Source organism: Chlorocebus sabaeus, chromosome 3, assembly GCF_047675955.1.
Source record: "Chlorocebus sabaeus isolate Y175 chromosome 3, mChlSab1.0.hap1, whole genome shotgun sequence".
Taxonomy (NCBI): Eukaryota; Metazoa; Chordata; class Mammalia; order Primates; family Cercopithecidae; genus Chlorocebus; species Chlorocebus sabaeus.
This window is the reverse complement of record NC_132906.1, coordinates 1140711-1166526: the sequence shown is the minus strand read 5'-3', so window position 1 is coordinate 1166526 and position 25816 is coordinate 1140711. Positions and strand designations below refer to the sequence as shown.

Genomic DNA, 25816 nt, shown 5'->3' with positions numbered 1-25816 from the left:
CTATCCACTTTGTATCTCAAGTGAATGATACTCCACTGCGCCAACAACAATGATAAAGTAAATGTCGGCGTCTGGAATTGTGTAATGTGGTAAGTGAATGATACTCCACTGCGCCAACAACAATAATAAAGTAAATGTTGGCGTTTGGAATTGTGTAATGTGGTAGCCATCAGCTCTCAAGTCAGACTCCAGGTTCAAATATCTACTGAGCATAATAGATTGTACAAATATACTGAGGACACCTAACTCATCCGAGTGCTATGAAGAACACATGAGATAAAGTAATGCCTGGCACACAGGCACACTCAAAAAATATTAGCCACTTTTTTTTTTTTTTTTTTTGAGACAGAATCTCGCTCTTTCTCCCAGACTGGAGTGCAATGGCACAATCTCGGCTCACTGCAACCTCTGTCCCCCAGGATCAAGTGAATCTCCTGCCTCAGCCTCCCAAGTAGCTGGGATTACAGGTGCACACCACCATGCCCAGCTAGATTTTTTTTTTTCTATTTTTAGTAGAGAGGGTGTTTCCCTCTCTAATGTTGGCCAGGCTGGTCACAGACTCCTGGCCTCAAGTCATCCATCTGCCTCAGCCTCCCCAAGTGCTGGCATTACAGGCGTGAGCCACCACTCCCAGCCTAATCACATCTTTCTGTCTGCTCATACCACTAAACAATCAATCTCTCTCTTTCTATGTATTTCAAGTAAATTGTAGACATTAGTACATTTACTTTCAAAATACTTTAGACATAATAGTTTAATATAAATCTATTATTATTTCCCAGTCTTCTAAAACATTACTTCTCAGGCATTAATCCAGGCTGTGGATTACTTAGGAAAGACTCAGCTTTCCTAGCCTTACACAGCAGCTGCAGTATCATAAATTACTGTTAGCTTCAAAATGGTACACTATTACTTATAGGTGAGGTGCTTCTCAAATTTTACTGTCCATATTACATCACTTGGGAATCTTGTTTAAATGCAGATTCTAAATTAGTAGGTCTGAGATCTGATACTCTGCATTTCTAACCAACTCTCAGATGATGGTGAAGCTTTGAGAAACAAGGCCCTATAATAAAAAATTATTTTGTAATCTCTCTTCAAAAACAGCTTTTGGACAGGTGTTGGACATGATTATAGTCCATGATTATTAAAAATTATTTTGTAATCTCTCTTCAAAAACAGCTTTTGGACATGATTATAGGCTCATGCCTATAATCCCAGCACTTTGGGAGGCTAAGGTGGGAGGATCAATTGAGGCCAGAAGTTTAAGACTCAGCCTAGGCAGGGTGCAATGGCTCATGCCTGTAATTCCAGCACTTTGGGACACCTGAAGCCCGGGAGTTTGAAACCAGCCAGGTAACAAGGCAAAACCCCATCTCCACAAAAAATAAACAAAATTAGCTGGGTGTGGTGGCGCTCACTTGTAGTCCCAGCTTCTCACTCTGTTGCCCAGTCTGAAGTGCAGCGGCATGATCACAGCTTACCGCAGCCGTGAACTCCTGGGCTCAAGCGATCCTCCCATCTCAGCTTCTTGAGTAGCTGGGACAACAGGTGCATGCCATAACATCTGGCTAATTTTTTTATCTTTTGTAGAGACAAAGTCTCACTCTGTTGCCCAGGCTGATCTTGAACTCCAGCACAAAAGCCATCTTCCTGCCTCGCTCTCCCAAAGTGCTAAAATTATAGGCGTGAGCCACCACACCTAGCCACTTTTTTTATTTTTATTTTTTGAGACAGAGTCTTGCTCTGTTGCCCAGGCTGGAGTGCAGTGGTGCGATCTCGGCTCACTGCAAGCTCCGCCTGCCAGGTTCATGCCATTCTCCTGCCTCAGCCTCCCGAGTAGCTGGGACTACAGGCGCCTGCCACCATGCCCAGCTAATTTTTCGTATTTTAGGTAGAGACGAGGTTTCACCGTATTAGCCAGAATGGTCTCGATCTCGTGACCTCGTGATCCACCCGCCTTGGCCTCCCAAAGTGCTGGGATTATAGGCATGAACCACCACGCCTGGCCCACCTGGCCACTTTTTACTTTTTTTTTTTTTTTTTGAGACAGAGTCTTGCACTGTCACCTGGGCTGGAGTGCAGTGGCACGATCTCGGCTCACTGCAACCTCTGCCTCCCAGGTTCAAGCGATTCTCCTTGCCTCAGCCTCCCAAGGAGCTGGGATTTCAGGCACACACCACCACGCCTGGCTAATTTTTGTATTTTTAGTAGAGATGGGGTTTCACCACATTGGTCAGGCTGGTCTTGAACTCCTGACCTCGTGATCCGCCCGCCTCAGCCTCCCAAAGTGCTGGGATTATAGGCCTGAGTCACTGTGCCTGGCCTATTTTTATATGAAAAATTACAACAATCTGTGAGGCTCTGGATGATGTTAGTATTTCAATCCATAGGTCCGAAGGCGGTTTTTATCAGTGCTCCTCTTAGTGAGTCCTCAGTGTCTACTGAAAACTCCATTTAGCTTCTCTGCAGCCTTTTCTGGAATTGAATGCATATTTAATAGGGAAAAGCAGCCCCAGTTCTTCTCTCAGATCTTGGAATCCTAATTTTTCCATTTGTTATTTGTAGCTCTTGATGTCTTTAAACAGATACTTTACACATTTTGTCATTTTTTCCCTAATTATTCTCACCAAGAGGGATAGGACTTAGCTAGGTATCAGAAGTGCGACTCCCTAGAGTCAGTATCATGGTCAGAAATGTTTATAATGCAACAAAAATATGACAGATGTAAGAGCAAATTCTAAGTTTAGGTATTTTCTCTCATGAGCTTTTTTTTTTTTTGGTACTGTTTATACAACAGTATGTGAGAACTGGAGAACTTTCACTGAAACACAGTATACCCTAAAAGTTAAAGAAAGAATGAAATGGTCCTTTCTAACAAATATAATCCCATTTTCTTCTCTTTTTTTTTTTTCTTTTTTGAGACGGAGTCTCGCTCTGTCCCCTAGGCTAGAGTACAGTGGCACGATCTCAGCTCACTGCAAGCTCTGCCTCCCGGGTTGGTGCCATTCTCCTGCCTCAGCCTCCCAAGTAGCTGGGACTACAGGTGCCTGCCACCACTTTCCGGCTAATTTTTGTATTTTTAGTAGAGACGGGGTTTCACCATGTTAGCCAGGATGGTCTCGATCTCCTGACCTCGTGATCCGCCCGCCTTGGCCTTCCAAAGTGCTGGGATTACAGGCATGAGCCACCGCGCCTGGCCAAACCTATTTTCATAAAACAGAATGCAGTTTTACATGTACTTTATGAAGGGCCAGCGTGGTGCTTTTGGTGCTGCCAGCTTCCGCCTATAATCCCAGCACTTTGGGAGGTCGAGGTGGGTGGATCATTTGAGGTCAAGAGTTCAAACCGGACTGACCAACATGGTGAAACCCCATCTCTACTAAAAATACAAAAAATTAGCCTGGCGTGGTGGCACGCACCTGTCATCCCAGCTACTTGGGAGGCTGAGGCAGGAGAATCACTTGAACCCGGGAGGCAGAGGTTGCAGTGAGGCGAGACTGCGCCGCTGCACTCCAGCCTGGATGGCAGAATGATACTCTGTCTCGGAAAAAAAAAAAAGCTTTCAACATTCACCTGTTTTTCAGCATCACCTTTAACCTGAAAGTTTTTCTAACATTCTCTCCAGAATTGTAGATTAAATCTTATTATCTAAAGGACACAGTTCTACCATTTTTGTCCCCCAAAACACACCTTCAGAGAACTCAGGAATGTAAATTCATCCATACTTCATAAACAATAGAAACTCATTGTCCTATATCATAAGCAAAATAATTTAAATGCAGTTATCATGACCTTCTGCTCCATTTATATAAGTGTCAAACAAGTCATTCTATTAAATAGAATAATAGTCTTTCTATTAAAGTTTTTTTTTTTTTTTTTTTTTTTTGAGACAGAGTCTCACTCTGTCAACTCAGGCTGAAGTGTGATCTCAGCTCACCGCAGCCTCCATCTCCTGGGTTCAAGCGATTCTCCTACCTCTGCCTCCCAGATAACTCAGATTACAGGCGTACACCACCATGCCCGGCTAATTTTTGTATTTTTAGGGACGAGGTTTCACCACGTTGGCCAGGCTGGTTTGAACTCTTGACCTCAAGTGATCCACCCACCTCAGCCTCCCAGGGTGCTGGGATTACAGGCATGAGTCACTGGGCCCAGCCTTCAGCTACTTTTTTGTATTTTAGTAGAGACAGGGTTTCACCATGTTGCCCAGGCTGGTCTCAAACTCTGGAGCTCAGGCAATCCGCCCGCCTTGGCCTTCCAAAGTGCTAAGATTACAGGAGTGAGAGACACCACGTCCAGTCTGTTAAAATTTTTAAGTCACAAATGTATCAGGTGAAGAGAAAATATCTGAAACGGCCAGGCAGTGTTGTGGGCCTGTAATCTCAGCTACTTAGGTGGCTGAAGTGGAAGGATTGGTTGAGCCCAGAAATTCAAGGCCAGTCTGAGCAACATATGGAAACCCTGTCTCCACCCCGGACCAAAAAAAATCAAATATAATGTTAAATTAATGAGATAAAGGGATGACAAGAATAAAAATAAATCCAAGAGTAATCAAAACCTCTTTCAAACAACATTGATAATTCTCAATTATGCCTACAATTTGAGTGAAATGACAGTATAGTAGCTAACTACAAATTTTTTTTATTTATTTATTTTTTGAGACAGAGTCTTGCTCTATTGCCCAGGCTGGAGTGCAGTGGCGCAATCTTGGCTCACTGCAACCTCCGCCTGCTGGGTTCAAGTGATTCTCCTGCCTCAGCCTCCTGAGTAGCTGGGATTACAGGGGCTCGCCACCACGCCTGGCTAATTTTTGTATTTTTTGTAGAGATGGGGTGTTGCCATGTTGGCCAGGCTAGTCTCCAACCCTGGCCTCAAGTGACCTACCCGCCTCAGCCTCCCAAAATGCTAGGATTATGGGTGTGAGCCACCATACTGGAATGTTTTTGTATAGTGAAATATCAGTCTATATTATGATTCTATATTGAAAAACATCTATTAACCCAAATACGCAATGTTAATTTACTTCAGAATGTGAAAAATGGTCTTGAAGACTAAAACATAAAAGAAATATATAGCAAGGCTTCTAGTTTTAAACTCCATGAAAGAGCTTTTATTTATATAAGATGGAATTCATACTTACATAAACATGACTGACATCTAAAACAAACAATAAATATCTAAAATATAAGAAATTATTTTAAAACAAAGAGTGAAAGAAATAAACAGGCATGGTGTGGTGGTTCATGCCTATAATCCCGGTACTTGGAAGGCCAAAGCAGGTGGATGGCTTGAGCTCACAAGTTCAAGACCAGCCCGGGCAACACGGAGAAACCCTACCTCTACAAAAAATACAAAAATTAGCTGGGCACAGTGGCACACGCCTGTAATCCCAGCTACTAGGGAGGCTGAGGCGGGAGAATGGCTTGAACCTGGGAGGTGGAGGTCGGTGAGACTCTGTCTCCAAAAAAAAAAAAAAAAGGCCAGGCATGGTGGCTCATGCCTGTAATCTCAGCACTTTGGGAGGCTGAAGCTGGCAGATCACAACGTCAGGGGATCGAGACCATCCTGGCTAACATGGTGAAACCCCGTCTCTGCTAAAAAATTAGCCGGGCATGGTGGTGGGCACCTGTAGTCCCAGCTACTCAGGAGGTTGAGGCAGAAGAATAGTGTGAAACCAGGAGGCGGAGCTTGCAATGAGCCCAGATCGCGCCACTGCACTCCAGCCTTGGCGACAGAGTGAGACTCCGTCTCAAAAAAAAAAAAAAAAAAAAAAATTAGCTAGGTATGGTGGTATGCATACCTGTAGTATGCAATCCTAGCTACTTGGGACACTGAAGTAGGTGGATGGCTTGAGCCTGGGAGGTGGAGGTTGGCAGTGAGCCAAGATTGTGCCACTGCATTCCAGCCTGAGTGAAAGAGCCAGACCTTGTTTCTTTTTTTTTTTTTTTTTTTGAGACGGAGTCTCGCTCTGTCGCCCAGGCTGGAGTGCAGTGGCGCAATCTCGGCTCACTGCAAGCTCCGCCTCCCGGGTTCACGCCATTCTCCTACCTCAGCCTCCCCAGTAGCTGGGACTACAGGCGCCCGCCACTGCGCCCGGCTAATTTTTTCTATTTTTAGTAGAGACGGGGTTTCACCATGATCTCGATCTCCTGACCTTGTGATCCGCCCGCCTCAGCCTCCCAAAGTGCTGGGATTACAGGCGTGAGCCGCCGCGCCCGGCCAGACCTTGTTTCAAAAAATAAATAAGTAAAAATAGACTCAAAAGGATGATTTTCAATGGACATTATTTCAAAGTCTTTGACACCTTCATTGCTTTTAACACAACCTAGAGATTGCAAGTGTTCTATGTTGTCTCAGGTTTAACTATTAATAAGCCATGTACATAGTAATAAATGGGTGACAGACGTGAATTTGAGAAAATCCATTAAAAATTTCAAATATATTTGTCAATGGTCAATGATATGCAAATTATGATGATACTACCTTTCACTTTAGCAAGCTTTAAATAATAACACCTACTGTTAAGGAGTGTTTACAATATAGAAAAATAACCCCCTTTTTTTTTTTCAAGATGGAGTTTCGCTCTTGCTGCCCAGGCTGTGGTGCAGTGGCGCAATATCGGCTCACTACGGCTCACTAAAATCTCTGCCTCCGGGACTCAAGCAACTCTCCTGCTTCAGCCTCCTGAGCAGCTGGGATTACAGGTGGCTGTCACCAGGCCCAGCTAATTTTTTGTATTTTTAGTAGAGACAGGGTTTCATCATGTTGGCCAGACTGGTCTCGAACTCCTGACCTCAAGTGATCCAGCTGCTTCGGCCTCCCAATGTGCTGGAATTATAGGCATGAGCCATCGCACCCAGCTGAAACTCTAATGCTGCAGGAAAAGTAACACAATTTGGTGGTAAGGGGAATTTTGTATTAACCATCGGATGCTTTAAAAATATATTGACATCTTGAATGCAAATCTACTTCTAAAAACTTTTCAAGAAAATAAGGGTGCCAAACTTAGAGATGTTTATGAGAAATAGTTTGTAATTGCAAACAGTAGAAACTACCCAAATAACAAACTACTAAATGACATATAAGCATTAACAGAAAATTATATTTAATATGATCTAATAATTATATGTGCAATGCTTCCGTGAGGTCAAGAACAAAACAATGTTTTGTAGTCTACTTGTATTCAGCATTGTATTAGAAAACGAAACAAAAGGTAATGTGTGAAGTCAAACTATTTCCATAGTAATACCAAGATTTATTGCTTTTTGTACTACGTGGCATTTGCATTAATGATGGAAATGCAAAACTTCTGGCAATGGAACTACATCGTACTAGCAGTTTTCACTAGTATGCATTCGTGAAAAATAAAGCGTCACCTTCACTTATGAATGTTCTCTTAACACCAACTGGTGTACACGGAAAACAATTCTGATGCTAATGTACTCAGAGTCAGCATCAGACCCCACAGGTTTAAAGGCCTGGTTCTCAACAAGACTGCCCTCACTTCAGATACCAGCTGCACTTCTAATCAACTGGCCACAAATCTGGGAGGGGTTCCCAAGGTTGGATAATTTGTTAGAAAGACTCACAGAACTCAGGAAAAGCTCTATACTTACATTTACAGTTGTTTGTTGTTTTTTTTAAACAAAGGATACAAATCAGAAACAGCCAAATGAAGAGGCTCATAAGGCAAGGTCTGGGAGGGCCCCAAATGCAGAATCTCCAGGCCAGCTTTCAGTGCAAGCAGTAGCATCACCCACCTAGCACACCGATGTGTTCACCAACCAAAAGGCTGCACAGAACTTCAAAGTCTACAGTAGTTTTATTTGGGTTTCATTACATAGGCATGACTCACTGGCCATATGACTGAACTCAGCTCCAGATCCCCTCCCCTCCCAGACTTTGGGCTGGCTCAAAGACCCAAATTTCAATCCTATCGTTCATGTTTCTAGTGTCTAGACCCCACTGTGAGTCATCTCATCTCTTCACGTAAATTCAGGTATGATCCAAGGAGCTTATGAGTATAGCAAAGATACTTGGAAATTTTAAGGATTCAGAGTCTCTCTTCCAGGAACCAGGGACAAAAATCATCTTTACACAGATGTCTTTGGTGAAACAGTAAAAGTTATTAATAATTTCACTAAATTTTAGCCTTTGACATCTTAATTTTCTGTATGACAAACTGGGTAGTATGCACAAAGCATTTCTGTTTCATACCAAACTACAAAGGTTATCTTATCGAAAAGCAGAAAAGTGCTTGCACAGTTGCTGGACTATAAGTTGAACTAGCCATTTTTCATGGAATACCATTTTTACTTGAAAAAATGACACACTATGACTACTGGAGACATTTTCTCAAAAATCAATCAAAAGAGTCTATCACTTCAAGAAAACAGAGTGTTGCTGATGAGAAAATCTGAGCTTTCAAGTGAAAAATCAGAATTTCTGAAAACTTCGGGCACATGTTCGCAGGACCTCCTGAGGGCTGTCACTAGCCAAAAAGAAAAAAGGCGAATTTTTGAAAACTTGTATCCACTACCGTTAACTTGACAGCTTCCTAAAGTGTCAACATTTAGGAGGATCTGAGTGAACCAATATTTTCCAAATAACCAATGCACGATGTTATTAAGTAATACGAAGGTTAAAAATCCATTCAAAATCAATAGATTTTTAACTAATAGACCAGTCTGTACCAAATATAGTCCCCTGTCTCTACCAAAGAAAAAAAAAACTAGCAGGGTGTTACAGCATGCGCTTGTAGTCTCAGCTACTCAGGAGGCTGATGTGGGAGGATAACTTGAGCCCAGAAGTTTGAGGCTGCAGTGAGCTATGATCATGCCACTGCACTCTAGTCCGGGAAACACAGTGGGATCCCGACACTATGAAAAAATTTTTTTTAGATCGTCTCACTCTGTTGCCCAGGCTGGAGTGCAAGGGCGTGATCTCAACTCACTGCAACCTCTGCCTCCCAGGTTCAAGTGATTCTTGTGCCTCAGCCTCCCAGTAGCTAGGACTATAGGCATGCACAACCACGCCCAGCTAATGTTTGGCATTTTTAGTAGAGACAGGGTTTTGTCATGTTGACCAGGCTGGTCTCGAACTCCCAGCCTCAAGTGATCCACCTGCCTTGGCCTTGAAAAGTGCTGGGATTTTGAGGCATGAGCCACTGCACCTCGTGATGAAAACTGAATTATATGGTTGCAAATCCCACATTCTAACAACCTCAAAAACTACTAATTGTCAAGTTTTGGTGCTGCATCAAAAGAAAACTATCCACATCTAAAAAGACGTTGAAAATAGTCCTCCCTTCTCCAACCACCTATCTATGTGAGGCCAGATTTTCTTCTTATACTTCAAGCAAAACAAAATATTGCAACAGACTCAATACAGAAATACATGCGAGAAGCTAGGTATACCTGTCTTCTATTAAGCTAGATTTTAAAGAGATTTGCAAAAATGTAAGACAATGTTACTTTTCACTAAATTTCTTTGAAAATAGTTATTTTTCATTATAAATGTTACTTATGCTATATAATAGGTAATTATTGTGAAATGAATAGTTTTAATTTTTCTTAAGATTTTACCTTATTTTTTGAGACAAAAAAATTTCTGTTGCCCAGGCTGGAGTGTAGTGGCATGATCTCAGCTCACTGCAACCTCAGCATCCTGGGATCAAGCAATTCTCATGTCTCAGCCTCCCAAGTAACTGTGACTACAGGAGCATGCCTGTAATCATGCCCAGCTAATTTTTTTTTTTTTTTTTTTTTTTTTTGTATTTTTGGAAGAGACAGCGTTTCACCATGTTGGCCAGGCTGGTCTTGAATTCCTGACCTCAGGTGATCCGACCGCCTTAGCCTCTGACAGTGCTGGGATTACAGGTGAGAGCCACCACACCCGGGGTAATTATTATTTTTTGAGACTGGGTCTCACTCTGTTACCCAGGTTGGAGTACAGTGTTGTGATCATAGCTCACTGTAGCCTCAAACTCCTGGGCTCAAGTGATCCTCCTGCCTCAGCCTACGAAAGTGCTGCAATTACAGATGTGAGCTACTACGTCCATCCATTATTATTATTTTTTAAAGACATTAGGTCTTGGTATGTTGCCCAGACTGGACTCAAACTCCTGGACTCAGGTGACCCTCCTACCTCGCCTCTTTTTTTTTTGAAACAAATCTCACTTTGTTGGCCAGGCTGGAGTACAGTGCAGTGATCTGGGCTTACTGCAACCTCTGCCTCCCAGGTTCAAGTGGTTTTCCTGCCTCAGCCTCCTGAGTAGCTGGGACTACAGGCACATGCCACCACACCTGGCCACTTTTCTATTTTTTTAGTAGAGATGGGGTTTCACCATGTTGGCCAGGCTGGTTTCAAACTCCTGACTTCAAGTGATCTGCCTGCCTTGGCCTCCCAAAGTGCTGGGATTACAGGTGTGAGCTACCATGCCCAGCCCCAACTCAGCCTCTTGAATAGCTGGGACTACAGGTACACGCTACTATACCTGGCTAAAGCTTTACTTTTAATATATCTAACAATAGAAATGAAAGAAACCTTTGGGGTCTTCATTTTAAGAGTAAATCTGAGATCAAAAAAATTGAGAATAAGTACCCTATGGAAAAAATAAAAAATGTAAATATACGTATTATAGCTTCAAAACAAAGAAAAAGCATGTAAATGATGAAAAAAATACGTAGCGGAATGAGTACTCCAGACAAATATTTTGTGGTTACTAAAACTTATATACACATATTTTTAGAGACAGAGTTCCACTCTGTTGCCTAGGCTGGAGCACAGCGGTAGGATCAAAGCACAATGTGACCCCAAACTCCAGGTCTCAAGTGACCCATCTCAGCCTCCTTAAGCGCTGAGTTTACAGGTGCACATCATGGTGCCTGGCTAATTTTTTTTTACTTTTTATAGAGATGAGGTCTTCGCTATGTTACCGAGGCTGGGTTCAAACTCCTGGCCTCAAGTAATCCTTCTTCCTTGGCCTCAAAAAGTGATGACATTACAGGGGTGTGCCACTGTACCCAGCCTATATTTTTATAATGACATATAGTATTAGCATTTAGATTAAGTAAATCAGCAGGATATAAAACAATATAAAAAATGCTCTAAATTATATTTTTAAAAACCAAAGATTGAAAGCAAACCAAAATCTTCACAATGGTCACATTATTTCTAGTTACTAGGGTAAGGAGACATATTTTCTGATTTCTATAATTTTTTTCTAAATTTTCTATAATAATCACATAGTATTTCATAACCAGAAGATAAGATTATTTTTAAAATAAGGAAAAAAGTTGGCCGGGTATAGTGGCTCACGCCTGTAATCCCAGCACTTTGGGAGGCTGAGGCGGGTGAATCACTTGAGGTCAGGAATTTGAGACCAGCCTGGCCAACATAGTGAAACCCCATCTCTACTAAAAATACAAAAAATTAGCTGGGCGTGGTGGCACACGCCTGAAATCCCAGCTACTCGGAAGGCTGAGGCCCGAGCATCACTTGAACCCAGGAGGCGGAGATTGCAGTGAGCCGAGATTGTGCCACTGCATTCCAGCCTGGGTGACAGAGAGACTGTCTCCAAAAAAAAAAGGGGAAAAAGCACTATTTTCCATGAAAGTAACAACACGATTAGGTTCTCAGGTTCTCGTTACCTTTCAGTCCTTTCCTAAAATTCAACAGGCTATAAACACCAAAATGGTCAAAAAAAACAATACCAACTCTCCTCCAAACCCCTCCCGAGTCATACAAAAGCAACAAAAAGGCATTGCTATTTAAAAAAAAACTTGCTATATTTTAATTATATCAGAATAGGACTATCCATGTAAGTTCTAAAAATACAGTTCCCTGATTTAAAGGCAAGAAAGTTTTCCAACTTTCAGAATTAAGCAAATAATAAAGCGCCAACTTAAAAACTAAAATCAGGCCAGGCGCAGAGGCTCACACCTGTAATCCCAGCACTTGGGGAGGCTGAGGTGGACAGATCACCCGAGGTTAGGAGTTTGAGACCAGCCTGGCCAACACGGAGAAATCCTGTCTCTACTAAAAAGACAAAATTAGCGAGGTGTGGAGACGGGCGCGCCTGTAATCCCAGCTACTTGGGAGGTTGAGGCAGGAGAATCAGTTGAACCCAGCAGGCAGAGGCTGCAGTAAGCCGAGATGGCGCCACTACACTCCAGCCTGGGCAAAAAGAGCGAAACTCTGTCTCAAATAAATAAACAAATAAATACAAACTAAAATCAGGGATAAAAACAGCCTAAAAATAAAAACTTAAGCAAAAATCGAAATTTTAAATAATTACAAATAAAATAAAATCCAATCATTATATATTACTTTGTTCTTTCATTTCACTATATCTTTATCCTTTGATTCTTATACAAAGAAAGAAGGTTAAAGAAGGTAAAGTATTTCAATTGAAATACTTTAGATGTAAATCATACTGGATAAAATAGATTAAAATTTCAAAATTTCAGAGACCAAGTAAACCATACACTTTTATTAAGTAAAATATTCCATCTTAATATGAAAGTCAAAGGCTGGGAGCGATGGCTCATGCCTGTAATTCCAGCACTTTGGGAGGCCAAGGCAGGTGGATCACTTGAAGTTAGGAGTTCAAGACCAGCTTGGCCAACATGGTGAAACTCTGTCTCTACCAAAAACACAAAAACTTAATCCCAGCTACTCAGGAGGCTCAAGCAGGAAAAAAAAAAAACTGCTTGAACCTGGGAGGCGGAGATTGCAGTGAGCTGAGATCGCGCCATTGTACTCCAGCCAGCCTGGGCGACGTGAGCGAAATTTGGTCTCCGAAAACAAACAAACAAACAAACAAAAACAAAGGCAGAGAATGTGAATAAAGTAGATATAAGCACTAAAAAGAACAGCCAAACGTTTATTTACTTGAGGTAGAAATAATATCACTTACTGCTTACCAGGACTATGATGAGTTGCAAATTCTCCATTCTGAAATAAGTCTCCTGCCACATTCATTCTACCAGGGTTAAAAGGTCTTACTCCAGTCTTGGTCTGTGGAGTTAAAGATGGGGTGTACGTTTGTATATTAACACCAAAATTACTTGACTGAAGTCCTTTAGCGACATCTCCCAAGTTGGTATTCTATAGTGATGTTTTATATGTAATCATTATGTTCTTATCTTGCCCAGCATTCACAGAGCTTATACCTGTTTCTAAGGTTGTAACATTAGTAATAAGGTATTTCAGAGTCAATTCTGTAGTGATACCACTATTACCCATTCCTGCATTTACCTTACTTCTTGAAAGACTGGAAGTGGAGAAGTCCAAATCTTTGGTTTTGTTTTTAGTTCCAGGAAGTCCCCATTCAATAAAACAGGAAGAATTTTTCTCCGCTCCTCCATTTGTTTCTATGTCCTCTTCATCATCAATAACAATTGTCTCACTTATATTTCCTTTCTGAGATGCCAAATCTCTTGAAGGAGGAGGAATTACAGAATAATTTCCTTGTGGCTTTTCATTTTTTGATGACGCAAGTATGAAGTTTCTTTGATCAGCTATTGCTGGAGCAGAAATTGAAGGAGGTTGTATAGATTCAATAAATACAACATCATCATCATCTTCCACTGGTGAGTTCCTAGATCTACTAACTAAAGGACAAGCTGGATGACCTAATGAATCCCCTATGTCCATGAGACTAGTTGCCATGGCCATATTCCCTAATAAAGCAGGAGTCTGTTCAGTCAATTCTAATCCTCCCACTGAACATTTATCCATGCCAATGAACCTGTAAAGAGACAGAAAAAAAAAGTTCTAGTATGTTATGATTTTTGCATTTTACTACAATAAAATAGCACAAGTAAATTTTTGAAATTATTTTTTGTGATACCTGATATCCACTCCGGTTTTCCTCTACTGTTAACTAATGTTTACTTCAGAGTTTGATGGACATTAATTATATAATTTCGGTAGTCCTTTAAAAAATTCTAATCAATTTATATTACTCACTTTAGTCACTATAGTGAAAAAATGCGTTTCCTTTGAATTAGAAAACAGTAACAAAATAATTAAATTAAATACCAATAAGTTAAGGTCCTAATGTAATCACTTATATTCCATATGCTTTTATTTACTACAGCGTTTATGATATGGCCCTATTTCCCAAGTGTCTCCTGCCACTGTTCTTTCCAAAATCTCTTCTTCCAAAATAAATATGTGATTATCTTTATGCATCTTTTTTGTCCTTGTACAGAAAGCATTAAGTCCATTAATGCCAGATATTATGCAATGGGCTTTTTACAGAAAGTAAAATTATCAAAACTCCATGATAGTAGGTATAATTTACTCTTACAGTTCAAGAAATTGAGGTCTAGGGAAGCTAACTAAATTGTTCCAGATAACACTGGGACTTAAACTCAGGGCTCTAATGCTAGGCCCCAAATTCTTTTTCTTTTGAGAGAGGGTCTCACTGTGTTGCCCAGGCTGGAGTGCAGTTGCGTGATCCTGGCTCACTGTAGCCTTAAACGCCGGGGTTCAAGCAATCCTCCCACCTTAGCCTCCCAAGTAGGTAGGACTACAGGCTCTTGCCATCACAGCCCAGCTAATGCTCCATAAATTTCTTGGAGAGAAGAGGTCTCACTACATTGCCTGGACTCATCTCAAACTCCTGGCCTCAAGCAATCCTCCTGCTTTGGCTCCCCAAAGTGCTGGGATTACAGGCATGAGCCATGGTACTTGGCCTAGCCCCAAATTCTTAACTTGTTAACACTCAACATTTGTATACTTACTATGCACTAAGCTAAAATGAAGGAAAGAATCTAGCAGAGACAATAGTTGAAAAATGTGGAAGTGAAAAACTGATGAAACATGGGTGGCTCTTAAGAAGGTGAGAGATAAGGACATGTGCACAGGTGGTAATGAAATTGATCATGTATAAGAATCACCTCTATCTCAACTGAAAGAAGGCAAAAGTAAGTGTGCATGTAAGTATGCAGAAACAATATATGGGATTATACATGCTGGCCTCAATTTTCAATTTTTTTTTTTCTTTTGGTGTGAGGTCTCACTATGTTACCCAGGCTGGTCTCGAACTCCCGAGCTGAAGTGATTCTCCCGCCTAGGCCTTTCAAAGTGCTGGGATTACAGGAATGAGCCACCACAACAGGCCTGGCCTCAATCTTTTTTTTTATTTTTGTTTTGTGAGACAGGGTCTCACTCTGTCACCCAGGTGCAGTGGCACCATTTCAGTTCACTGCAACCCCCACTTCCCAGCCTCAAGTGATCTCCCCGCCTTAGCTTCCCGAGTAGCATGCCTGGCTAATTTTTTGTATTTTTGCTAGAGACAGGGTTTCACCATGTTGCCCAGGCTGGTCTCAAATTTCTGAGTTCAGATGATCCGCCTGCCTCAGCCTCCCAAAGTGCTGGGATTATAGGTGTGAGCTACTAGGCCTGGCCTCTGGCCTCAATTTTCTGAGTAGAAACTTGAGAGTGAAATGGGTTGGGAATTTTACAGGTGCTGAATGATTAAGAAAACACACTTCATAAGGCAGTCATCACTCCATTTTATTTTAAACATCTCATATTGAAATATGCTTTTTTTTTTTTTTTTTTTTGAGACAGAGTCTCGCTCTGTCGCCAGGCTGGAGTGCAGTGGTGACACCTCAGCTCACTGCAACCCCTGCCTCAGCCTCCCAAGTAGCTGGGACTACAGGCGTGCACCACCACGCCCAGCTAATTTTTGTATTTTTAGTAGATATAGGGTTTCACCATGTTGGCCAGGATGGTCTTGGTCTCTTGACCTCATGATCTGCCCACCTTGGCCTCCCAAAGTGCTGAGATGAGAGGTGTAAGCCACTGTGCCCAGCCAAAATATGGTAACATTTTTATTCTAAAAATTTCCCAGCAGGGCGTGGTGGCTCACACCTGTAATCCCAGTACTTTGGGAGGCTGAGGTGGGCAGATCACTTGAGTTCAGCAGTTTGAGAACAGCCTGGCCAACATGGTGAAACCCTACCTCTACTAAAAATACAAAAATTAGTCGTGGTGGCAGGTGCTTGTAATCCCAGCTACTCAGGAGTCTCAGGCAAGAGAACTGCTTGAACCCAGGAGGCAGAGGAGGTTACAGTGAGCTAAGACTGTGCCACTGCACTCTAGCTTGGGCAACAGAGCAAGACTCCATCTCAAAAAAAAAAAAAAAAAAAATTCCCAATTTAATCTATAATCCATATAGTCATGAAATAGGTAACATTTATTTTTAGTATGTATTATGCTATTATATATATTAACTCAGATAACGCTTACTTAAGTGAGCAAGGAACTATTATTTTTCCCATTTTGCCAATTAGGAAACTAAGAGCCAGGAGATAAGTAACCTGCCTAACTTACCATTACTTAAAAAGCTAGTCAGGATTCAAATCCAAGAAATCTGACTCTAAAACCTATTTCTTAGCCACTATATTATATGCAATGAATGTGGACAATTGTTAAAAATTACTTATCTTTTGTTAAGATGAGCCAATTCATTACAACAACAAAATTAACATTTAAATAAGGCTGTTTCAAAGATAAAGAAATACCAAATTTAAGGAACCAGTTTAAAATAAAGTTTGTAAAAGAAACGAAAAAAATTGGGGGCCAGGAATGTCGGCTCATGCCTGCTAATCCCAGCACTTTTGGGGGCCAACTGGGAGAACTGCTTGAGCCCAGAAGTTTGAGACCAGCCTGGGCAACATGGTGAGACTCCACCTCTACTAAAAATTTTTTTAAATAATGAAAAAAAGGAAAATAATTTCTGGAAAATAGTTATAACTGACTCCACAGTATCTTCCTCTTCTTTTTTTTTAAGATGGAGTCTCACTCTGTGGCGCAGGCTGGAGTGCAGTGGCGTAGGCTGGAGTGCAGTGGCGTGATCTAGGCTCACTGCAAGCTCCGCCTGTCAGGTTCACACCATTCTCCTGCCTCTGTCTCCCGAGTAGCTGGGACTACAGGCACCCATCAGCACACCTGGCTAATTTTTTGTATTTTTAGTAGATTCAGGGTTTCACCGTGTTAGCCAGGATGGTCTCAGTCTCCTGACTTCATAATCCGCCCGCCTGGGCCTCCCAGAGTGCTGGGATTACAGGCATGAGCCACTGCACCCAGCCCACAGTATCTTCTTGTGGCTGGTAGGTTCTATTTTACTTTTTTCACAGAAAATAATACAGAGTACTCTTTATACTCAGTTCACTGCAGTCATCTACCTTTAAAAAAAGATAAAGTATTCACGTATGCTTAAATCCCAAATTATAAATAAGTTAAAACACTACTAAAGGCTGGGTGCGGTGGCTCGCGCCTATAATCCCAGCACTTTGGGAGGCCAAGGTGGGTGGATCATGAGGTCAGGAAATCGAGACCATCCTGGCTAACATGATGAAACCCCATCTCTACTAAAAAAAAAATACATAAAAAAAAATTAGCCAGGGATGGTGGTGGGCGCTTGTAGTCCCAGCTACTTGGGAGGCTGAGGCAGGGGTAAATGGCATGAACCCGGGAAGTGGAGCTTGCAATGAGTGGAGATGGCGCCATTGCACACTCCAGCCTGGGAAACTGAGCGAGACTCAGTCTCAAAAACAAAAAAACCAAAAAACAAACAAACAACCAACAACAAAAAAACACTACTGAAAGCCATTGTCTTTATAACTTAACCATCAAAAACTTTAATTCTATAAACACAAGACCATAAGAAAATTTTGAATATTTCTACAATATTGTCTAAAAACAGAGAAAAAGATGCTGTTTAGCCAATTAGCTATGTGGCAGCAGGCAAATTATGTCACCTCACTGAGTTTTAGTTTTCTAAACTGTGAATGGGGATAACATACAGCTTTAAGCTTTTTAATGAGGTGAGGTGACATGCAAATCTCCAGCATATGGCCTGGTCCATATCAGAGAGTGCAAAAAACATCAAATTATGACTGGGCCCGGTGGCTTATGTCTGTAATCCCAACACTTTGGGAGGCCAAGGCAGGTGGATCACCTGAGGTCGGGAGTTCGAGACCAGCCTAACCAACATGGAGAAACCCCACCTCTACGAAAAATTCAAAATTAGCCGGGCGTGCTGATGCATGTCCGTAATCCCAGCTACTCAGGAGGCTGAGGCAGGAGAATCGCTTGAACCCGGGAGGCAGAGGTTGCGGTGATCTGAGATCATGTCATTAAACTCCAGCCTGGACAACAAGGGCGAAACTCCATCTCAGAAGAAAAAAATTAGCCAGGTGTGGTGGCATGTGCTTGGAGTCCCAGCCACTCAGGAGACTGAGGCAAGAGAATCACTTGAACCCGGGAGGTAGAAGTTGCAGTGAGTTGAGATCATGCCACTGCACTCCAACCTGGGTAACAGAATGAGACTCTGCCTCAAAAAACAAACAAAAAATCCTTTCTGGCCGGGCGCGGTGGCTCAAGCCTGTAATCCCAGCACTTTGGGAGGCCGAGACTGGCGGATCATGAGGTCAGGAGATCGAGACCATCCTGGCTAACACGGCGAAACCCCGTCTCTACTAAAAAAAATACAAAAAACTAGCCAGGCGAGGTGGCGGGCGCCTGTAGTCCCAGCTACTCGGGAGGCTGAGGCAGGAGAATGGCGTAAACCCGGGAGGCGGAGCTTGCAGTGAGCTGAGATCCAGCCACTGCACTCCAGCCTGGACGACAGAGCGAGACTCCATCTCAAAAAAAAAAAAAAAAAATCCTTTCTAATAAAAAGGTATTTAGGCAAATACTATCTTACATCGCTACATCCTGGGATTTCAGCAACTGTCTAATTTTAAACATTTAACTAGTCTTCTTGTGGTATCTTATTCACACACAAATTATAACACTAACAAAATCCTTAAATGTAAACTATCTCTAGAGAATGGGTAACAACTTAAATTTAACAGGATATTTAGGTATAAAGATAAGGGTTAACATAAAACAAAGAAATGAATACATGTACTTTGACCTATTTGACCCATTTAGCTCTCTTCTTGTAGACTACTTTCAGAGACACTTCACAGTTGAGTATATAAGCACTCCTATTTAAAATGAGATATAAAGGTGTACCATGATTCTGAAGGTACTCACAAAAGTAAGAGATCAGAAAAAGAAGAGTCAACTGAACTACCACCACAGATAGCAAGAGAATTACAGCAGGAACCCGGAACAAAATTACTATCTAAATTGGGCCTGGTGCCTCACACCTATAATCCTAACACTTTGGGAGACCAAGGCAGGAGGATCACTTGAGGCTAGGAATTCAAGACCAACTTGGGCAATAAACCGAGAACTCATCTCTACAAAAATATAAAGGCCAGGTACAGTGGCTCACGCCTATAATCTTAGCACTTTGGGAGGGTGAATGAGATGGGAGGATAGCTTGAGCCCAGGAGTTCAAGATCAGCCTGGGCAATGTAGAGAGACCCCTCTCAATTAGCCCAACATGGTGGCATATGCCTGTAGTCCCCGCTACTTGGGAGGCTGAGGTGGAAGGATGGCTTGAGCCCAGGAGATCAAAGTTGCAGTGAGTCATGATCACACCACTGCACTCTAGCCTGGGCAACAGAGCAAGACGCTGTCTCAAAAATAAAAAATAAATATAATAAAATAATTAGCTGGGCAAGGTGGTACATGCCTGTAGTCCCCAGCTACTTGGGAGACTGAGGCAGGAGAATCACTTAAGCCCAGGAGTTCAGGGCTGCAGTGAGCTATGACCACCCCACAGCGCTAAAGTCTGGGTGACAGAGTTAGACCCATCTCTAAAAATTAAAAAAAAAAAAAAAAAAAAGACAAAAAACAAAAAAAAAAAACAACTGTCTAGAAATCAGTAGCCCAGCAGAGATTAAGACAGTAACCTGGGCCAGGCACAATATAACGCCCCGTAATCCCAGCGCTTTGGGAGGTCTAGGAGGGTAGATTGCTTGAGTCCAGGAGTCCAAGACCAGCCTGGACAACACGGCAAACCCGTCTCTACAAAAATTACAAAAATTAGCCAGATACAGTGGCACATGGTTGTGGTCCCAGCTACTTGGGAAACTGAGGCAGGCAGATTGTTTGAGTCTGGGAGATGGAGGCTGCAGTGAGATGGGCCACTGCACTCCAGTCTGGGTGACAGTGAGAGACCCTGTCTCAAAAAAAAAAAAAGATGGCCATTGATCATGTACAACTGACTTCGTTCCCTTCCAAAACTCCCCAAAACAGTACTATCACAAGGAAAGGAAGACAAGAAACAAAAGCAGTATGATTTTATAAGTAAAAGAACAGAAGGATGAATGGTTAACTAACTGCCAACCTGAGACAGCCAGAGTCTAAAACCGTGGGAAAAAAAGCCAAGAAACATTCGGATTTACGCTGCAGGCTCAGAAATCTGCAGCACCAGGTATCCCTGGAACAGAATGGGCAGATGCTAAAAAAAGAGGTTGAGAGATCTCTTCCCTCCCATCAAGCTGATGGTGACAGGCCTTTCCCCATCCTAGCACAGATTCTAAAAATTTTTTTCTTCGACAAGATAGAACATACGATCTAAGACTTGGGTTCACCAAGCACTGGGGAATGTTTCAATACCAAGAAATATCCCCTCTCCACTGCTTGAACCCAGGAGGTGGAGGTTGCAGAGGGCCGACATCACGCCATTGCATTCCAGCCTGGGTAACAAGAGCGAAACTCCGTCTCAAAAAAAACAGAAATGTCCCCTCTCCTACTTGATTCCCAGAGAGCTGGCATCCAGACTTATATTTTCCAGGCAGCAAACTCTTCTCTGGAGGCTTTCTTTCTCAGCAAGACTCTTCCCTGTGGAACTAAGCATCAGCAAAAAAGGAAAGTCCTAAAAATATTAACCTATGGGGTTCCCCATCAATTGGCCAGAAGATCATCCGCAAGCTTCAAGTTAGAAACCCCACTCCCACTCTTCCAATTTGCTTTTTAGTTCCCAATTGTTGTTGTTGTTGTTGTTCTTGTTTTGTGTGTGTTTTTTTTTTTTTTTTTGAGACGGAGTCTCGCTCTATCACGCAGGTTGGAGTGCGGTGGCGCAATCTCCGCTCCGCAAGCTCCCCCTCCTGGGTTCACACCATTCTCCTGCCTCAGCCTCCTGACACCTGGGACTACAGGCACCTGCCACCACGCCCGGCTAATTTTTTTTTGTATCTTTAGTAGAGACGGGGTTTAACTGTGTTAGCCAGGATGGTCTCAATCTCCTGACCTCGTTATCCGCCCGCCTCGGCCTCCCAAAGTGCTGGGATTACAGGTGTGTGCCACTGCACCAGGCCTTTAGTTCCCAATTCTTAATCATAAATAAACCAGTCAAGAATTACACAATATATATAACATCTACTACGTACCCACAAAGATTTAAAATAAAATTTTTTTAAAAAGGAATTATACAGGCCAGGTGTGGTGATGGATGCCTGTCATCCCAGCAGTTTGGGAGGCCGAGGCAGGCGGATAACTTAGGTCAGGAGTTCCAGACCAGCCTGGCCAACATGGTCAGACCCTTGTCTCTACTAAAAATACAACAATTAGCCAATGTGGTGGCATGTGTCTGTAGTCCTGTCTACTCGGGGGGGGGGGGGGGTGAGGCACAAGCATCGCTTGAACCCAGGAGGCAGAGGTTGCAGAGAGCCTATATCACTGCAAGGGGAAGACTCTGTCTCAAAAGAAAAAAAGAAAAAAAAAAAGAATTATAGATGGAGTCTCGCTCTGTTGCCCAGGCTGGAGTGCAGTGGTGTGATCTTGGCTCACCGTAACCTCCACCTCCCGAGTAGTTGAGGTTACAGGCATGCGCCACCACACCCGGCTAATTTTGTACTTTTTTTTTTTTTTTTTTTGGTAGAGACGGGATTTCTCTATGTTGGTCAGGCTGGTCTTGAACTCTCGACCTCAGGTGATCTGCCCGCCTTGGCCTCCCAAAGTACTGGGATTCCAGGTGTGAGCCATGGCACCCAGCCAATTTTTGTATTTTTAGTAGAGATGGGGTTTCACCATGTTGGCCAGGCTAGTCTCGAACTTCTGACCACAGGTGACCCCACCTCAGCCTCCCAAAGTGCTGGGATTACAGGCGTGAGCCACCATGCCCAGCCAACTCTTCTAATATAAAAAGAACTGCTAGAAACTAAAAGCTTAGTGGTAAAAATGAAAAATTCAGCAATAAGAATTGAAAGATAAAGCTGGCCGGGCGCGGTGGCTCAAGCCTGTAATCCCAGCACTTTGGGAGGCCGAGACGGGCGGATCACGAGGTCAGGAGATCGAGACCATCCTGGCTAATACGGTGAAACCCCGTCTCTACTAAAAATACAAAAAACTAGCGGGCGAGGTGGCGGGCGCCTGTAGTCCCAGCTACTCCGGAGGCTGAGGCAGGAGAATGGCGTAAACCCGGGAGGCGGAGCTTGCAGTGAGCTGAGATCCGGCCACTGCAGTCCAGCCCGGGCTACAGAGCAAGACTCCGTCTCAAAAAAAAAAAAAAAAAAAAAAAAAAAAGAAAGATAAAGCTGAGAAAATCTCAAGAATTAAAGAAAAAAAATAAAGAGAATAAGGATTATATCTCAGGTGGGGGGGAGAATTATATCTCCCACTAACTATACACATGTACGTGTGCGTGCGCGTGAGTGTGTCTCAAACCTCATGGACCAGGCTTTTTTTTTTTTCTTAAGACAGAGTCTAGCTCTGTCGCCCAGCATGGAATGCTATGGCACAAACACAGTTCACTGCAGACTTGACCCCCTGGGCTCAAACAATCCTCCCACCTTGGCCTCTCAGAGGGCTGGGATTACAGGAGTGAGTCACAGTGCCCGGAGCCACTTTACTGATTTTTTTGAGACAGAGTCTCTATCTGTTGCTCAGGCTGGAGTATAGTGCTGTGATCACTGCTCACTGCAGCCTCAACCTCCTGGACTCAAGCAATCCTCCCACCTCAGCTTTCTGAGTAGCTGGGACTACAGATGCGTGCCACCACACTAAACTAATTTTTATATTTTTTGTAGAGACAGAGTTTTGCCATGTTGTCCACACTCAAACTCCTGGGCTCAAGCTCTCCGCCCACCTCAGCCTCCCAAAGTGCTTGGAAGACAGGCATGAGCCACTGTGCCCAGCCACTTTACCTACCCACCACATCCTGACACAGTCCTAAGCTTAACTAATTAAAGAGATGTGCTGTGAAATGTAAGAAAATAAGAGCAAATAAGGTAAAATGAAGGCAGGACTACTACTATGGGAGACAAATTAATCACAAGTTTGTTTTTGATGAGCAACGGAAAACTGATCAAGGTTGAAAGGACAGAATTGGCAAGAACTGAATTCCAGATAATAAAAGTAGAAGTAAAGCTTGTTAAAGAAAAAGAAAATCATTTTCACTCCTAATAAAATTATTCACACAAAGATTGGTGTTAAAAGCATTAAGTGAACAGCTGACAGAGAAAGGGCATTTGTACTGTACCAAAATGAACAGATAAATCACTGTCTAGTAGCAAAGAAAACCCCGAAAAAACAAAAACAAACATTAACTTCCTAACAGAGAGAGATCAGGCCACTCAGATTCGGTGGTCAATCTTAGAATTAGGAACAGTGTGACAACTAGTTTATGTTATCTCCTCATGTGATGCTAGCTGGAGGACTGTCAGGGTACATAAACAACAGTCTTCCTCAAATACTAGGCAAACATTAACGTCAAAACAACAGATTATTGAGTAGTGTTTCTTTTTAATGCAACAGTAAAAAAGTTTTTCCAATCTATTGGAAAAGAAAAAATTGTAAAATGCAAGGCACTTAAAAGACCTAACTTGTTCTGGAACTTGAGTTCCAGTGGTATAAATGCCAGCACTCCCCATGCCTTCCCAGGGACTACCATGGCTTGGCTCTGGGGACAGGAGCACCCAAGCAATTTACACAAAGGTAAATCCCTCAGGAAGAACACCCTACTACTGCACTAATTATATTAGACAGCAAAGCGAGGTAAAAAACAAAACAAAACAAACTCACAATGGAGATATTCCCTTCTTAATTTCTGCCAAAGCCTCACGACATAGGCTTGAAGGTGATTCCTGGTCCTAGAATGAGAAATGAAAACCAATTTCTGGACAACCAACCTGTATGCACAACCAACTCAACACCGGGAGGTGGCAACCGGGTGAGAGGCCAAGGAGTTCCTGGGCTCGGCGACCCTCCCCCGCCCTAATGTGACCCAGAAATTAAGTTGAAAAAAAGAACTACAGGAACCGCAACGACGAGACAAAGCTAAAACTGCTTCGTCCAGCTGCAGGACTGGGGTGGCGTGGGCTGGGGACCCGAGACTGCTCCCACCAAGGCAGAGGGACGGGTAAACGCTGCCTCGACGACAAGGGATTTGTACTCCCTCCTAAATGTGCCCACCCAGCGTCACCTCTGCCACTCCAAGCACCATTTCTGAGGTAACGGGCGGCGCGCGTCACCTCCGGGCCCACAACTGCCTCGAGAAGTTGCCCTGGGGCCCCAGCAGTCGACGACGGCCCCAGATCCGCCATTAAACTCGCCCAGAGAAGCAGCAAAGAGTAAAAGCCGCGCAGCGCCGGGAAAAAGAAGAGCGGAGGAGGGGACCGAGGGGGGCAGAGGCGGCAGCCCTCGCCCGAAAAACCTGGGGACCTCGGCTCCGGCAGCAGCGCAGCCCCGAGAGCGGAGACCCGGCCGGGGCGCCCCTTCCCCGCTCCCCCGGCAGGAGAGAAAGGAAAATGCCCCGCGACGTCCCCGGGCGGCCGGCACCCCGCCCCGCCGCCCCACGACCCCCGCCAGCCCCGCCGCCCCGCCAGCCCCGCCGCCCCGCGACCCCAGCCAACCCCGCGACCCCCGCCGCTGGCGGCCGCCTCACCCAGCCCTCCCGGCCTCGCCCGCACTCTCCCAGCCCCTCGGGCCGTAGGCAAAGGCGCCGCTAACAGGAGCGCAGCCCCGAGCTGCCCCTGAGGCCCCGACGCGGCAACGGCGACGGCGGCCGCGCCGCGGGATATTAACCGGGTCGGTGGGAGGCTGCTGGCGCTGCCCTCACCCATCTCCGCCTCCCCAGTCACCTCGGCCTCCGCCGCCTCCTCCGGAGGCTGCGCTGCTCCCAGCCACCCCCAGTCTCGGCGGCCCTGGAATGGAAAGACAGCGGGGATAAGCCTCACCCGGTTCTGGCTGCGGCTCCGCGAAACGAACCTCCCCTCTCCCGACCCACCCCGCTTCGGCGACACGAACAACTCCGCCCACTCCCGTCCCGGCTTTCGCACTGGTGAGGAGGCGGCGGCGGAGGCGGCGGCGGCGGCCGAGCCCGTGGAGGCCCCACCCTCCGTGCGCTCGCTGGCGGCGGGGGAGGCGGGCCTGGGCGCCTCGAGCACGCCCATTGGCTCCGACGGCAGTCCTTCAAGGTCCCCCCTCGGTGGGGTGGTCCGGAGGGCTGTCCGTCAGCTGCGGGCCACACCCGCGGCCCGGCCGTTCCCCTCCCGCCTCCGCCAGCCCTCAACTCCTGGCCGGGTTCTCTGCCCGTCGGACTCCCGCCCCTACCCACCGGGTCCGCCAGGCTCAGGAGCTCGTGATTCGCCGCCCGTCGCAGCGGCCGCGCTTCGACCCCTCAGGGCCCGGGGCGCTCCGGGACCTATATAGCCCAGGAGACTCCGGCGGGGCCGCCTGCCCGGGCCCGGGCGCCCAGGCTGCGGCAGCGGATCTCAACGCCCCTGCCCGAGGAGAGCGGCGGCCTCGATGCCCCAGCGCCCTCCCTGTCCAGTTCCTTGAAGGACAGGGGCGAGGCCGGGGAGGCGCTGGAGCGGGGCCGAGTGGGCTTTTGGGGGCCGCGGGTGAACTGGAGTCCTGACTGCGCTGGGGGCAGTGGAGGCCCTTCCACCCT

General features: G+C 44.6%; 1 protein-coding gene across 4 annotated transcripts in view; it reads right to left on the bottom strand.

The window, feature by feature from the left end:
- The window catches only part of ZMYM5 (zinc finger MYM-type containing 5), a 40593-nt gene extending 15379 nt beyond the window's left edge, over nt 1-25214 (bottom strand). For 2 of the 4 annotated variants that reach the window (XM_008021683.3, XM_008021686.3), the window contains exons 1-4: nt 25005-25214; nt 23947-24014; nt 13264-13756; nt 12930-13023 (exon numbers count right to left, since the gene is read on the bottom strand). In XM_008021683.3, coding sequence (XP_008019874.2) covers nt 12930-13023; nt 13264-13746 — 577 coding nt within the window. In that variant the 5' untranslated portion in view covers nt 13747-13756; nt 23947-24014; nt 25005-25214. The remainder of the gene's footprint in view (nt 1-12929; nt 13024-13263; nt 13757-23946; nt 24015-25004) is intronic. The other 2 variants (XM_008021684.3, XM_073012786.1) reach the window with 2 other exon arrangements.
- Nucleotides 25215-25816: the final 602 nt, after the last annotated feature.